Here is a 16,079-nt window from a genome sequence, read left to right as displayed (position 1 = left end):
TGGAGGTTGCCTTTGTATCCATGCACCAGGAGCCCCAAAAGGTGTAGGCACTTGTGTGCATTCAGGAGTTGGAGGAAGCCCTATTACGGCTATGCTGAGTGCCTTGCGGGGTCAGAGCAGCAAGGTCAATGCATTGCAGGGTCCCCATCCCCTCCCCTCCTTGTAGGCAAGGAAGCAGCACAGAGTTGGGGTCTCACCCAAGCAGGACTTGGCCTCATGGCAGAACTGGAGGAATCTCACCCTGCAGATAAATGAGACCTAAACCCATTCAAAGGGATGGAGACACTGGACACGAGCAATACCAGGGGCTGGGCTGAAACAGCAGGTTAGGCTGGAAGTATCAGAGCTGGCCCGGAGCAGCACTGGGGACAAGAAGGGCAATTCCTGCAAAATTGGAGATTTGTGCTGGAAAAGTGAATCAGGAGATTGCTTCGATTCAAACAGAAGCTGTGTTTTCCTGTGGTGCTGCATTGCCTCATGGGAGTCGTAACTCAAACACCTTCCTCCTGTGGGCTGAGCTCTCCTGACTCTCCCATGATGCACTGGGGTCTCCCCTCTGTCCAAGTGGGATGGTGCATCATGGGACTCCCACGGCATGCCGTGTGCCTGAGGTCTTAGAACAGAGACAGGCACAATGCTCGATGTGCAGGGCTATCTCCAAAGTAGGGCCCATCCTATGGATTTCTGGGAGTTACCCAGGTATCCACTGCGGCAAGCAAGAGAATGGTTCTTCCTCTAGTTGCTGGCAGTCAAGCTTGGCTTTTTAGAGCCAGTTTCCCTCCCTAGCTCAGGGGTTGGAGGGGATAGGTGGAAGGACCCTGTATTGCTCAGAAGCCATACTGGCCCTGTGAGCACCCGCTGGAAGGCAGACTCCATGAAGGTGAAGTTGCTGACAACGAAGCGCTGGTGGTGAGAGGAGAACTGCAGCCCTGAGGTGGTTCCCACAGGCACCACCTGGGTGCGGTAGTTGTTTCCTGTGTACAGGCGCCTGGGAATGGGGAGGAGCAGCTGTAAGAAGGTGCCCTGCACGCCCCAGGCCCAAATTGAGACCCTCACCTGGACCCCCAGTCACTTACCTATCCACCAGGATCGGCCACTGCAGCTGCTGCTGGGGGTTGGCACTGGGAGTGGCCCATCAGTGGTGCAGAACCAGATCTGGGTCAGTTCTCTGCAGGATCCAGACCTCCACCAGGTTACCTGAAGGTGCTGTCCGAAGTGACAGAGCCCTGACTCCAGGTTCTCGCATCCCTGTCTATGAGAATGAGCTGGTGGCACACACCCTGGTCTCCAGCCATCTGCAAGAAGTCAGATACCAGCAGATTGACCAAACCAATAAGGGTCAGTTTTGTCTCAGGTCTGAAAGCCTGTTAAGCATTCATCCCACAAAGCAGCTGGGCACTGACAAGCAGGTGCCTTGGCTCCCATCCTGGAACCCAGACTGCTAAGTAGCACGTGCCACTTCCCTGGAAAGTGGTGCCACAGGCGGAGAGTGGGAACCGGAACAGGACAAAGACGTTGTTCTGCCCCACAGGGACACAGCCAGCACCGTGTCCACTGGCCAGATGCACCAAGTCCAGGATCGGGGGGGCAGAGTCACAGCTCAAGAGACTGCAATGACAAACCGGCCATCTGGAGTGCACTGTGCTGTCATTGCAAGGGAGTAAAGGGGAAGGTGATCCTGACCTGTCATCTGAGCTAGCCAGTCTCAGGACACTGGAGAAGAGACTCAAGTTCTAGTCCCCATTTGAATGGGATAGTACTCCCTCTCCACTGCCCAAGGATGAGAACTCCTCACTGGAGAGGGACACCTTCCAGTCTCTGCACCTCATCTGGAGTCCCCTCATTTCCAGCCAGGTCACTGGGAGAGCCAGGCTGAGCCCCTAGCTGGATCAGGCTCCCCAGATAAGAACCCCATTGCATTAGGAACCCAGACGCAGAGGCTAAGGAGCCAGGATCTCTCATTCTTCCAACCCTGAGGATTCAGGAGAGGGACAGAGTCCCAGGTAGGCCAACACGGTAGTTGTCCATGTAGCTGGGAAAGGGTCATGGCCTCTGCATTGAGTGGCAGTCAGCCCTTGCCATTTCAGGCAGAGTGGAGTGTGAAGTTGGTTTTGCAGTCACCCAGCCCTTACGAGTGAAGTGGTAAGCCCCATGCACCCCTCTGAGCACCCAAGTGCCAGCAAGCTCTTCAAAGCCACCGTCTGTATAAGGGCTTGCACACCAGCTCACCTGTGTTGCCATAGTAATAGGGATTCATCCTGTCACTGGGGTTGTAGCAGTGGCCTAGCCCTTAGCAGTCTCTTTGGTTGATGGGTGGAGAAGCACAGGCTAGCCTGTCTGGGCTCTGGACAGCGCTGCGGAGATTGGGGCTTGGAGCATCCAGAGCTGGATGGAGACAAGCTGGCGTTAGTGAAGAGTCACAGAGAGTGAGGCCGAGAGCCGCGTCTGATTCTGCTGACCCCTCTGAGAAAGCGTAAAGTGCCTGCAGCACCAACTTCTGCTCCAGACCTCCCTGCTCCGTGCCAACCCTGACCTGTGTATTTAAAGAAATAGGCTGCAGCCTTTAACCCAGGGGCATTAAGTGCTATAGAAACACACACGTGGCTTCCCTCTCTAGCTATAGGTTTGCACATCTCCTCCCAGTTGGCCTGGTGGTTTTCTGGGCACTCCTCAGGCCCAGCCTGAGTTGAAGAGGAAGGTGTTTCTCCAGTCAGGGTCTCAGCTGGTGTGTGCAGAAGCCACGAATCAATCAACTTGGCCAAGTCTATTTGATGTGTCCAGTCACCCTATGGAAAGGCAGAGACCCAGACCAGAGAGTAGATGGAGAAAGGAGGAGAACATCAGATCCCGGTTCAGTGCACTAAGGGTCTGTCTGGAGCCACTGCTAGCATCTGACTCTTACCATCATGGCACCTGAGCACCTTCCCTTCCCACAGAGTCTTCTGCCCTGCGGCATCCATCCCCTCACTCCCGACCTCCATCATGTAATTGCTGTTCTGAGGAAGAGTCAGCACATTCAGGCCTGTTAGAACAGCATCAGGAGAGGTTACAGGCTCTCAGCATTACCCACGGCTACCAAGGACATCCCAGCAGCTGTCCCCATTATGCTATTTGTAGAGTTGCAGGAGAAGTGACTGAAAAAGAACCAATTTCTTCACTGCAGTTGAAACAGAGTCCAGCTCTGCTCTTGTACACCTGAGACAGCTTTTTGGGCTCTTAGTAGCTGAACTCTGGGGAGGCTGCATGGAGTCCCTAGTACTACCAGACTTAGTTACTGACATCCCAGAGGTGGGCATGTTTGACGGACCAGGACTTGTGAACTCTCACCTTCTTCGAAATTGGGAAGAGAACTCCACTCCCCGTTCTGGGCTGGGGGAACCCTGGAAGAGAGAGCAAGTCACTCAAGCCATGCTCTGCATTGCAGCTCTGCAGGTGGTACCACTAGGACCAGCACCGTCGCCACCCTCTCACTGAAGCCTGTGAGAGGATCTCACTGCTCAGAGCAGGGACACCATTGGCCACCTGCACTGTCTACACTAGAGCGCCCCCTGTTGGAGCTGCACCAGTTGGCAGTGGGGTTTCATTAGCAGGGAATAAGCCTCGCATAGCTCAGCCCTTGAAAACAAACAGCCTTAGTGAAGATCTCTGTACATTGTAGAGCATCCTGTCTATTACAGGAGTGGCAGTGGGAACTGGTGTATTTCAATGAGAGCACATTGTGAAGACAGTTTTCTACCTTCTCCCCTCCCCCATAAGAAAAAGTGAGTTTCCCTTGCTATTGGAAAGCCACTCACCTGATGGGGAAGCGCCAAAAGAGGTACCAACATCACATGAGGGGCAGTGTGAGCCACTCAGAGATCAGGAGGATCAATGCAGAGCACTGCATCACACAGGACCCACTGTTGGGTGAGTGGCAATTAGGACACAGGTCTAGCTGGTTTTGATACCAAGCATTAGTGCCCCAATCTAGTGATGACCCTTTGGTTCAGGCACTGCTACCCCAGGCCTTTCGAACAAGGGAGGGAAGCAGCAGCCAGTGCCATCCTGGTGACCAGCTGGGATTCACTGACAGTTCCAGGAGACCAACAGGACAAAAGCCATGCCAGTCCCAGCACACTCACCTACTCTACAACATACCAGCCAGCAGAGGAGACATTAACCCTCACAGAGCCACCAGGGGCACAGGAGACCCAGGTCTTACAGGCAGAGTCATTCTGTAGAGGATGCAGCTTCCCCTGGGTATCTGGTGAGAAAGCAAAGGAAAGACTGGAGGAGGCAAATGTCCAGTGCTAGAGAAGTTAGGGTCTGGAGCCTTTCCTGGGACTCCTCCAGCCACCCACTGCCAGACCTCCCACAGGAAACAGAGGCAGCACCAGCATTTAGCTCAGGAAGTCTCAGACTGGGAGTTGAGACCCCTCAGGGCATTAAAAGGTTATTAAATGTGGGGGGATCATGAGCTGTCAGCCTCCACCCCAAACCCCACTTTGCATCCAGCATTTCTAATGGTGTTAAATATATAAAAAAGTGTTTGTAATTTATAAGGGGAGGTCACACTCAGAGGCTTGCTGTGTGAAAGGGGTCACCAGTACAAAAGTTTGAGAACCACTGGTTTAGGTGGACCCCTTCCTGCTCAGTGCAGGCCTTTAACCCTCCTGTGAACATCCCAGCCCTTAAAGTCACACCACTGATCAGACTGGCTCTCCTGCTATCGCTGGGACACAGACAGACAAGGGCTCAAGAGCAGCATAACTGAGTCAGTCCATCTCATTCAGCCCTTCCTGCTATGGACAGCCAGGCCAGACAGTCAGTGCAAGGAGACTCCTCCCCTCAGCTCAGCAGCAGGGCAACCTGCAGGCTTCTCTAGCCACACACCAGCCAATAGCCCCCTTCTCTCCCAGCCCCCTGAACCCCTACAATCAGCCAGCCACACAACTCCAAGGTCAACACCAACAACAGCCCCCATCCTGCTTCTCTACTGGGGAGCCCTAAAGCCCCTGCCCAGCAGAGACCCATTTATACTCAGCAGAGAGAAGGGACTGGCCCAAACCCAGCTGGAAGCTCTGGTGAGAGGCAGGTGCCAATCACTCAGTCCCTCCCCTGATCTCCAAGGGCCCCACCATCAGCTGATGCTCTTCAGGCTCATTACCAGTCCCTCTGCTGCCCTGTGTTTTTGAAGCACTGGGACATTCGAGAGGGCTCTTCCTCCGCACCTCAAGTCATGGGTCACAGGAGGTTTCCCTGTATTGGTTTCCCTGAGCCCAAATGGATTTTTCTGCATATTCCCAGGGGGCTCTCTCTGTCCCCTCCCCACCCCCTGGGCTGTCGGGCTGGGGCTCCTGAACCCCCACTTTGTAAACAGACACCTGGAGAAGCTTCTGCTGCCTGTGCTGTCCTTGTGCTAGGGACTGAGAAAGAGCAGCAGCTGCTGGGGCTGTGTCAATCCAGGACCTCTCCCCAGATAAAAACTTCCCACGGCTGGAGCCAGCAGGTCACCTCCTAGCACACACACCAGGGTGGGATCCAGCAGACAGGACTGACAGATGGAGTCCAGTTCCACTGAGGATGTGGGGTATATTCCAGTTCTGCTCTGTGCTGCCAGTCCCCACAGCCCCATGAGCTCGGAGAAAGTACAGAGCAAGGGGAGAGCTGGGTATTGGAATCGGCACCCCTCCTTGAGCCCTTGTTTGCATTTCCTTCCAGTGCAATTGCTGCTGTGGGAAAGTGCTAAGTTGGCACAGCCTGGGGCTGAAATTCTCTGTCCATGCAGCAAGGATGCTATGGTCTGGCAGCAGCATCCCCATCACCAATGGCCTCCCTCTGGAGCTGGAGGGCCTCTGAGTGAGTGGGTACCGGCAGTTCCAGTTCATGCCCAGTCTGCCCTTCCCCCTTCTGCCACGTCCACCAATAAGGCACACCTGGGGTGGGGGCAGGTTTTGTGCTATGGTCATGGACCATCATATGACCTGGCTGAGACCCCGCAGCTCATGTCAGATCACACTTGTTGGCATCTGTCCTTCGGGAGGCTATTGAGCAGTGATATCGGAACGAAACCGAATCTGGCTCTCCCTAGCGCCCAAAACCAGCAGGTGACCAACAGGAGTGATACTGGCTGAAGCACCAGGGACTGGCCACTGCCTTGGTGAACGTGACCAACATTCTGCCCCCATTCGTCTATCCTTAGAGCATATGCTGGCCTGGGGCTGAGCACTGCCACCATTCCACTCATGCCAGCCGGGAGGAGGAACAAAGCCAAGGAAGAGCTCAGGGGCAGAGAACGGAGACAATCTCCTTCAGCAAAAGAGATTCCCTGAAACGGAGTTGGCAGCAATGGCATTAGTGACCTGCCTTAACTGCAGAGCTCTTCAGAGGAACCATTGCTACACACTGGCACCTTTATCTAAAGGGCCCCACTGCCCAGTGGAAACAATGACAGGGTCACGTCCTCTCCTCACTGAGGTGAGGGCATTGCACTCACACAGGGTCTGTCTGATCCTCCCAGCTGCTCTGTGATTCCCAGCGTGGGGAGACTTTCCCGTGCTTGCTCTGCTCCAGCTAGTGGCCTCAGCAGCATGGGCGGCTCAGGGTAGCAGCCTGATGACATCCCCGGAAGGTGGGTGGGACTGCACTCTTTAATCAAAACTAATCCAGCTCTGTGTTTAAACTGAACTGTTTGGTAACCCAATTAACATTTGCACATTAGCCCCGCACAGGGGCAACAGACAGCTACTATCTGAACTCCCCAGGAGAGGGCTGGACAGCACAAAACACATGTTTTGGGGAAAATCCAGGACTGGGAATGTGTGGGGGAAAGCGGGGGTGGGGGGGGTCACCCTGCAGGTAGTAGCCAAGGCTGGTGGAAGCCAGAGTGTGACTGGAGTGTTGCTGACAGGTTGCTGGGGGTCAGAGCTAGCTATACACAGACATGCAGGGTGTGACCTGCCTCCTGGCAGGCTGATTGTGAGTGACCCAAGTTGGGAGCTACAACAGCAAAGCATGGTGAGGCACCCCCAGTTGCAGGACAGGGGTGACACAGTCCTTCGCTAGTCTGGATTGCACCCTGAAAGGTGATAGGAGCAAAATGCAGAATGTGTTCATCAAAGAGTTCAGCTCTCATTTCAGGTGTGCACCTAATGATCATGGTTATACTGAGCAGGTGTGGACAGAGGAGCCATGAGGGTTTGTATCCAGCACTGTTTCACTACAGCTGGACTGGCCAGGGAGATAAGCAGTAGCTTTTGAGGAGAGGCAGACTGGGTGGACTTGGGGCATGGCTGGGAAAACCTGGCTGAAGCAGGGGGAGGGAGTCCAGCTGGGGTAGGTAGTGGGGGTGAGGGCTCAGCTCAGTGTGCAGCTTGCGTACCATTATGTGGGCCTTCAGTAAGCCACTGCCTGTGATATGTGCAGACAGGAGCAGAGGGCGTGAGCCAGCAAGGAGCAACTTCCTTGTGTGTTAATGGCTTCTGTAGTGCTAACTAAGCTTAATGGGAGGGGAACTGGAAATGTTGGCAAGTGGGTGTTGGTGCAGGGAATGGTGGGAAAGGGCTGGAGAAGGAGGGAGGCACACCAGTCTATTCTTACACACTTCAAGTTACTGTAACCACCGGGTAATAAAATTGCTGAGATTTTGGGATATAGACCATGGATGAGGTTTCTCTCACTAGCCCAGTTAGGCACCACAATTGCAGACATTGCAAAACATGACCATTATCCCACAGCAAAATGTACAGGAGTGGGGATGCACACTGAGGTATCACATAGCAACCGTGTGACCTAATGGAAAGACCACTGGCCTGGGACTATTCCTAGCTCTGCCACTGGCCGGCTGGGTGACCTTGGGAGAGTCACATCACCTCTCTGTGCATCAGTTTCTCATCTGTAAAATGAGGATAATGTTGCAAAGGATCTACTGATGCAAACACTACATAAACACTAGGTCTTATCTGGTATTACTTAATCATAGTGTATCTGCTGCAACCCTAAGAGAGAACTACAACTGCCTAAACAACTACTAACTCCTTCAACAAACTATTCTCTTTCTTTTTTAAAAATAAGGAAACTCACTGACTAAAAATCTTTATTAACATAGACTTAAGGTTGCCTGGAGGTATCTCATGCCCTTCCAGAACAATGAGTTCAGTAAAACTCAAAAATCTGAAAACCAGGAAAAACATAGTTAAGGTACATACCAGTGCAACCAGATCCACCTAGAGGTCTGAGGATAACAGCCAACTGCTTCTTCCAGTTACTCTGTTAGCTTAAGAATGTAGTGCACCAAGCTGTGGCTCTAAAGGTTCCCACCCTGCTGATGATTCAAGTTCAATGCAATATGGTCTCATGTGATTATTTTTTTAAACATTTGGACTATGTGAATTCAAGGCACATCCCATATCCCAAGCACCCCTCCCTCAGCCCAAGCTGTCATAGCAGATCCAGGCCCTGCATTTGTTAAGGAAATAGAGATGAGCTTGGGATCCCCAAGACGCAATAGACTCAGGTAGTCCTGGGTCCCTGCTGGGCTGGGAAGCAACGGTCCAAACAGGAACCAAACCTAGCTTCCCACTAGAACTGGATTCTCTGGGCCTGACTCTCCACTGGCCTGCACCTCATTTACAGCAGAGGGGGTAAAACACTTTCCTTCTGCTTTGGTAACTATGGCAATGGAGACTCAGGCCCTCCCCTTCTCACCGCTCCCTCTGTAGGGGCATGATGTAGGAACCTGGCCGTCCTCCAGCCCAAGCCAGCCCAGCGTGTGAACTGAGCGGAGGCTGGCTGGGGCTGTGCCCGAGGAACCTCCCTGTTCCAGCGGGAGTCTGGTGCTATGGCAGCCCCAAAGAGTGAGTCCAGAGCTGGCCTGGTGGCAGATGCCCTGGCAGCTGCAGATGCCCCCATTATGCAGCAGAGAGCCCTTGGCAAGGGCCCAAGCTGATCCCTCAGCAGAGCGAGGCCCAGCACCAGCATTTGGAGAGGAAGGAAGGTCTGAACCCTCCCGGGGTTCCAACGGGAAGGAATAAACTGACCTCCCCTCAGTAACATGCCATGAACACAGACCCATCTTCTGCTTCCTCCTGAGAAGGGCTAGGAAGCTCCGTCCCACCCACAAGGTTTCTCCTTCCTAGGGCAGGGTATGGCCAGACCTCAGGGGAGGGGCTGGGCTCTTCTCCCTTGGCCCTGCAGGAATGGCCACCTGGGCTCTGGCCAATCCCAGCTGCCTGCAGGGTACAAAGGAGGCAGACTGGGGGCAGATGCCTTATGGGTCACTGGCAGGAGAGCAGCATGGCTGGGGTGTGGTGTGAGCTCTATGGGGGAGTGGTGTGCTTCTGGTTGCTGTACTGCTCCTTTGCTCTGGGAGCCTTGGGGGATCCTAGGGAGCTGGTCTGTGGCCAGAGAAGCCTGCAGTTCATGCTGTATCCTGGCCAGGCTGGGGTGGACTCCCTGGCACTGACTGCTTGGGGTAAGTGAGGCCAGCCCTGTGTGCCCCTCCCTGGGTGTCTGTAGGGAGCCCAGTGTGTGGCTCCAGAGAGAGGGGAAGGGACTGACTCTGTCCCAGGGATCCCTCTATTTGTTCCTGCCCAGCAGCTGGCTGAGTCCTGGAGAGCCTGAGCAATGGCTAACCTGAGCTGGAGTTTGTGCTGCTGGGGCTTAAGAGCCTGGCCAGGGCTCTTAGGCAGTCCCCACCAGCCGAGAGCCTGTCCCCTCTGCAAGGAGGCAGTAACTCCTTGGAATACTCTTGTGCCCTCTTCCCCTGCACTGGCTGCTGATCTCCTTGTTCCTCTATAGATGCGGCTGGGAAGCTGCATGCTCTGCAGAATGACTCCAGCTGTGGGGTCTGGGTCTCCCAGGCTGCAGATGGCTCCAGGACAGTTGGTGCCTCCTATGCTGGCTGTTATGTCTCTGAATGGGTGAGTGACCTTCTGGCACCTGCCTTGGGTTCTGGACTGGCTGCTCTGCCAGCCCTGATGTCTGTGGGTCTCTCTCCCCAGGATGGCGGTTATCTGATGGTGGTTGGTGTTGAGGGGATGGCTGCTGGTGAGCGCAGGACCCTGCATGAGGAGAAGGTGCTCAGGTGCCCCAAGAGCCTGCCAGGTGAGGGCCTAGTGTCTTAGGCTGAATGCCCCAGCCTGTGGCTGTGAACCATCTTGTGGAGATGGCTGCTCTCCTCCAGTTACACACAGGGAGGCCTTGGTCTCCCTCTTCTCCTCCCTGGGGTCAGGTGGCGACTGTGGGGCCAGTGACAGCCCTTCTTTGCAGGCTGAGCAAGACAATGCCCCTGGCAGAGAGCACTCCGTGCTGCTTGGCTGCTCTTCTCACATAGGAGAGCCTGGCGTTCATGGTCTTTGTATTGCATTAGCCCCTAAGGGCTCCAGGCAGAGCCTGGGGATGGTGACAGGTGCTGGAGGCTTCCCTAGAGGCCATGTCTCCACTACCCCATTACCCAAACTGGTTATGGATTAAATGGTGAGTCTCTGGGATGAAACTGCACAGACCAGGGTCCCCCTGGTACTGGATGGCTTCAGATTGAAGCCCCCCAGCAGAGTGTGAGCTGGAGGCAAGATGTCTGCCCTGCAGAACTCCTGGGGTCCTGAGGGAGCCTCATAGGCCCTAGCCAGGCCAGGAGGGAGCATGCTCTGTAGCCAAGTCTCTTGCCCCACCTAGTCTCTGTTCCTTACTGCTTCCCACCTGTCTCACCCCAGCCCTGGATGCTCCAAGCCCCGATGTCTGTGCTGCCATCCAGAGCCAGGATAGGCTGCCCTGTGGCTCCTCACCCATCGCCCGGGGAGTCTGTGAAGAACAAGGCTGTTGTTACAACCCCAGTGATAGGGTGAAGCCTTGTTACTATGGCAACACAGGTGAGTTTCTGTGCACATGAATTGTCCAGAGCTGACTGTAATGGTCCCACATGTGGGTGGGAGGGGCAGTGGCTGAGATACCTGGCATCAAAGCTGAGTGGGGTTTCCACGTACCCAGTTCTGGAGACAGCTGGGTGCTGGGCTAGTTAGTGTGATATCAAGGCCACGTGCAATGCTTTCCATCCAGCCTCAGGCTGAGTGCTTCAGCTGTGACCAATAACAGTCCCAGCCCTTCCTCTGGAATCCACAGCACATGCCTCGTGGCCATTACAGCTCCACCATGAGCTATATGTGCCAGGGTCCCTTGCAGTGCCAGCCTGTGCCCTGGAGGGGTGCAGTAGAACATGGTGGGTTCTTATCCAGCTCTGGGACAAGCTGCTGGCTTCTGCTCTAGTGTCCTGAGACTGGCTAACCCAGGTAGGAAGGTGGCCCTGACTTGTCCCCGGCTCCCTTCCAGTGACAGCGCAGTGCACTCCAGATGGCCATTTCTTCCTCGTGGTCTCTCGGGCTGTGACTCTGCCCCCCCTGATCCTGGACTCGGTGCATCTGGCCAAAGGGCACGGTGCTGGCTGTGTCCCTGTGGGGCAGAACAACGCCTTTGTCCTGTTCCGGTTCCCACTCTCTGCCTGTGGCACCACTTTCCAGGTAAGAGTTGAAGTGGGGGAGGCCAGGATGGGGTCACTCAGCTGGAATAGAAGGGGGGTTAGGTCAGAACAAGGTGCACTGGCAAGTCCCTTTCTGAGGTTGATGCAGCGACAAACAGTGGCTCCTCTGGGGCAAATCTCTGGCTTTCCCCTCATCTGAAGCCTGGCCCTGCAAGAGTCAAAGCTGGGGGTCAGTGACTGATCTCTCCTTGCAGATGGCTGGAGACCAGGGTGTGTATGAGAATGAGCTGGTGGCATCCAGGGATGTGAGAACCTGGAGTCTGGGCTCCATCACCCGGGACAGCACTTTCAGGTAACTCCTGGGGCTGGTACCTCTGCCAACTTCTGCTGTACATCTCCAGAGCTGCCTCTGTCATGTGAGCTCTACTCAGCTCATGGCAATAGCATGGGAGTGGTTCAGGGCCAGCTGTTCCTCCAACCAGCTGTTACATGGCAGGTGCCAGGCGCTGCACAGTGTCTCTCCCCAGAACCCTGGGTTCTGTCTCATCATGAAGTCTAACAGATGATTAAAACACAGCAAGTCAATAGAAGGGCAATACTGGGGTGTCCCTCTTTACTTTTGGTCTCGGGCTTCTGGGCAGCTGGAATTCACAGGCTCTGACTGATTCCCACTTCTACCCCTCAACTGAATCTCTGCAGTGCATGTCTGGCCAAGCCCCACTCAGGCTTGTTGACTCTCTGCTAGGTTACACGTCCGCTGCAGCTACTCCATCAGTGGAAACTTCCTCCCCCTGAGTGTCCAGGTCTTCACCCTGCCCCCGCCCCCTGCTGTGTCCCAGCCTGGCCCCCTGGTGCTGGAGCTGCGCATTGCCACAGGTAGGAGAGCTCTGAGGGCTCATGCCGATCTCTTGGAAGGATTTGGGCCTCAGTTGGAGGGGAGCTAAACACTGTGTGGGATGGGAGGGTTTGGGACATGAGATTCTAGCCTGGCAGTGGAGACATGGGACAAGGCTCTGGCCTGTTCAGGCTGATCAGTGATGTGTTTAGATTTACACTAACCTCTCTCTCAGCCAGAAGTGAGCTGTATCTGTCCTCAGTGTTCAGAAAGGCAGCCCTGCTCCCACATTGTGGGCTAGATCTAGCACAGTGGGAACACTGCCCCCTGAACTGGGAGTCCAGGACCCCCTGAACAGCTTGTGGGTATTGGCCCCATATGATGCGCTAAGCTTCTCTACCTGCATCTCATGCTAACCTGCAGGGACCCCTCTGTGCTTATCTGTTCCAGAGCAGAGTTATGGCTCCTTCTATGCAGACCGAGATTACCCTGTGGTGAAGGTTCTGCAGGATCCCATCTACGTGGAGGTCCGGATCTTGCAGAGAACTGACCCAGATCTGGTTCTGGTCCTGCACCAGTGCTGGGCCACCCCCAGCACCAACCCCCAGCAGCAGCCGCAGTGGCCTATCCTGGTGGATGGGTGAGTGACTGGGGGTCCAGGGTAAGGGGTCTCTATTTTTGCCTGGGGAGTGCAGGGCACCTTCTGACAACTGCTCCCCTCATTCCCAGGTGCCCATACACAGGAGACAACTACCACACCCAGCTGGTGCCTGTGGGAGCCACCTCAGGGCTGCAGTTCCCATCTCACCACCAGCGCTTCATCATCAGAACCTTCACCTTCATGGAGTCTGCCTCCCAGCGGGTGCTCACAGGGCCGGTATGACCTCCCTTCTATTCCAGTAGGGCCAATCAGTCTTTGATGTGATCAGTACTCTCTAGCATTTGGCATGTTTGCACCATGTCTGTCATGTGGTCCTGCTCCACAAGTCTTTCCCCTTTCCATGTTGCTCATCTCATTCCCTAATGAGACAAGAACATGAGACAAAGTGTAGGGCAAACCTTAGGCTGGTTAAGATTCTTCATCTCCATGATGGTCCTAACTGCCCAGCCTCTCCAGTGCTCCTACGCTAACAGGCCACCCACCCCACAGGTTCAGGACCCTATAAGATGGAGTGTAGCTTCACTCCCCTGTAAGAAAAGGCAGGGACATGTCAAGAAGGGTCTGTCCAACCTGAGCCATCTCTCTCCCCACTGCTAGGTGTACCTGCATTGCAGCGCCTCAGTGTGTCAGCTCTCCAGGCTGGAGCCCTGCACCCTCTCCTGCCCTGCTGGAGCCCGTGAGTTTCTTCCCATCCTTGCTTGGGCTGTGGTGAAGATGGAGCAGGTGGGGTGGCTGCCAGGAGTCATGGATGTATCTGATCAGCCATGAGCACAAACCCATCAGGCCTGGTGACAGCTGGGCTTCCTGCTCATCAAAAGGGAGTAGTTTCCAACTCGCCCTACTGCTGCTTGCACAGCAAGGTCACCTCTCTGAACAAACCAATGAGGAGTTCTCCACTCCATTTGGAAAGGGAGCTCACTTCCCCTCCTGCTCCAGTGGGTGTGGCTGACAATGCAGCATCTTTCTCTAGTGCCATGTCAGGGCAACGCCAGATGCTGCAGGGAGCTGGGCTGATGCTTTGCTACAGCAGATGCCCCACTGACTGGCTTTCCTCAGACATGGGGTGATGGAAGCATAGATGCTTGTTGGTTAACAGGACTTCCAGACTTGTCTGCTCTGCAGCTAAACAGCTGTTGTCTGTCATAGGGGGCAGGAGGAGCTCTGAGCAGCACCTTCAAGATGGGCTCTCCCACATCACCAGCCAGGGGCCTGTGTTCCTCCTCCAGGCCAAGCTGAAGAGGGAAGTGTCTCCTGAACTTGGTGAGTCTGGCCTGGTATCCTTCTTTGTAGAAGCCTTAGAGCCTAACCTGTTTCCTGAAACTAACTTCTCCACTGTGGGGGAGCTCACTATGGCAGGGACCTCTTGTTCAAAGACCATTCAGTCAAGGCCACCCTGGGGTGACCCTACAGTGGTAGGGTACCAAGCCAGTGAGGCTAATTCAGTCATTGACCTGCCCATGGCCAGTTGTAAGGATGACCAGGGAATTCACTCCTGTCTCCTTGACTACATCTCCAACCTGACTGGCTTACCTGGGTTTACAGCCCAATGGCATGGGGTAGTCCTATTTAACTGCTGATCCTCATCCCACTGTGTCCAAACGGACTTGGAGGGAGGGCAGCCTCAACTCATCGCTGGGCATGCATCCCTCTGACTGCCCTAACCTGAATAACTCTTCTAGAGGCATCCTGCTTAAAGCCTGCAGGGAACTCCCAACCCTGTGTTCTGAGCACACTGGTATCACATTGTCACCAGAGAAGGCTGGGGCCCATGACAGCATGGCCTAGAGAGACAGGACTGCAGAGGCATACAGAGCTGCTACTGACTCTCCTACTGAAGGAACCACTGGCTGCACTAACCCATCCAATCTGCAGCAAACATGGCCTATTGGCAAGGGGCTAGGACAATAGCCCATTCTGCCCTCAAGATGGGAAGGACTCTGGATTTATGAGAGAACTGGTCTAGGTACAGCATAGTGCTGGTAACTACTGTATAATAGGCTGAGCCTATGACTAGGAAAGCTGGAGGAGGAAATAGTGGTTGGACCAAATAGTGGAGCAGGATGGGGGTCTGATCAGGACTCTAAAGGCATGCTTGCTCCAGACTGAACTTCCTTTCTTTGAATAGGATCTCCAAGGAACACTGGAGCAGCCTGGATCTTGGCCTTAGCTGGGGTGATGCTGATGGGGGCACTGTGTGTGATGCTCATGGCCATCATGCAGGGCAGATGGAGAAACACAGCCTGTGAGATCCATGTGATACAATAAACACTATTGCAAGCATGCTTTCTCTGTGCTTCTTGGGCTGGGGCAGTGTGGCCTGGCCCTGGGGGAGGCAGGGGAAACCACTTGCAGGTTTGGTACAAGTGGAGTGATGGTGGTAGAATGCAGAGTCCATCTACGTCCCCTAGGCAGAGCTACCATCCTGTCCTTCTACCACCTGTGTCTGTAGTGGGTGCTAACTGGGAGCAGGACACTGATTAGCAAGACAGCTGTTGGGGGTGGAAGCTAGCTAGTGTTATGTGCTTCTCTTCAGCTGCCCCCCTCTGAGCACACAGCAGGTGTGACCTGGAAGTCTCAAAGCCAAACAGCAGCTGAGCACCAATAGACTCAAGATAGCTGTGGGGGAAAAGCCCTCTAACTTTGCTCAGCTAACTGATTTTAATGATGGGTAGCAGTACTTGTCCAATGTCTTTTTGCTTCATGGGGGTAGTGCATAAGAACAGCTGTACTAGGTCAGACCAAAGTTCATCTAGCCCAATATCCTGTCTTCCAACCAGGGCCAATGCCAGGTGCCCCAGAGGGAATGAACAGAGCAGGTAATCATCAAGCGATCCATCCCCTGTTGCCCATTCCTAGCTTCTGGCAAACAGGTTAGGGACACAATCTTGGCTATTGTCCATTTGATGGACATAGCAGTGTGTGGTCTTCCTTTTTGTTTTTAAATCTGCTGCCTAGTCATTTAGTGACCACTAGCTCTTGTGTTATGAGAAGGAGTAAATAACATTTCCTTATGTACTTTCTCCACACTGGTCATGATTTTATAGACCTCTATCATATTCTTCCCAGCTTGGAAAAAGACAAGAGGGGGGGAAAGGGAAGTCCCAGTCTTATTTTTCTCCTCACCTGAAAGC

The 16,079-nt window shown here is 54.3% G+C and overlaps 1 protein-coding gene and 1 pseudogene across 1 annotated transcript; one reads left to right on the top strand and one right to left on the bottom strand.

Annotated features, from left to right (window-relative positions):
* Positions 1-577: 577 nt before the first annotated feature.
* On the bottom strand, positions 578-5,187 carry LOC144268169 (zona pellucida sperm-binding protein 4-like; annotated as a pseudogene).
* Positions 5,188-9,249: 4,062 nt separating this feature from the next.
* On the top strand, positions 9,250-15,213 carry LOC144267504 (zona pellucida sperm-binding protein 4-like). Its single transcript, XM_077821518.1, has 12 exons — positions 9,250-9,451; positions 9,778-9,899; positions 9,981-10,083; positions 10,692-10,847; positions 11,305-11,492; positions 11,707-11,804; positions 12,198-12,328; positions 12,738-12,927; positions 13,017-13,164; positions 13,546-13,624; positions 14,095-14,208; positions 15,074-15,213. Exons 1-12 carry the CDS (start codon positions 9,250-9,252, stop codon positions 15,211-15,213), a joined length of 1,671 nt encoding a protein of 556 aa, XP_077677644.1.
* Positions 15,214-16,079: the final 866 nt, after the last annotated feature.

The sequence above is a fragment of the Eretmochelys imbricata genome, chromosome 7 (assembly GCF_965152235.1).
Source record: "Eretmochelys imbricata isolate rEreImb1 chromosome 7, rEreImb1.hap1, whole genome shotgun sequence".
Taxonomy (NCBI): domain Eukaryota; kingdom Metazoa; phylum Chordata; order Testudines; family Cheloniidae; genus Eretmochelys; species Eretmochelys imbricata.
The sequence above is the reverse complement of the archived record's forward strand: the minus strand, read 5'-3'. Positions and strand labels throughout refer to the sequence as shown.

What these genes read in the sequence shown, in the direction of transcription:
- LOC144267504 (XM_077821518.1), top strand. Translation starts at nt 9,250, where the DNA reads ATGGGTCACTGGCAGGAGAGCAGCATGGCTGGGGTGTGGTGTGAGCTC. An exon ending in ACCCGGGACAGCACTTTCAG is followed by an intron (nt 11,805 to 12,197) that starts GTAACTCCTGGG and finishes ACTCTCTGCTAG; the next exon opens with GTTACACGTCCGCTGCAGCT. An exon ending in TGGCCTATCCTGGTGGATGG is followed by an intron (nt 12,928 to 13,016) that starts GTGAGTGACTGG and finishes CCTCATTCCCAG; the next exon opens with GTGCCCATACACAGGAGACA.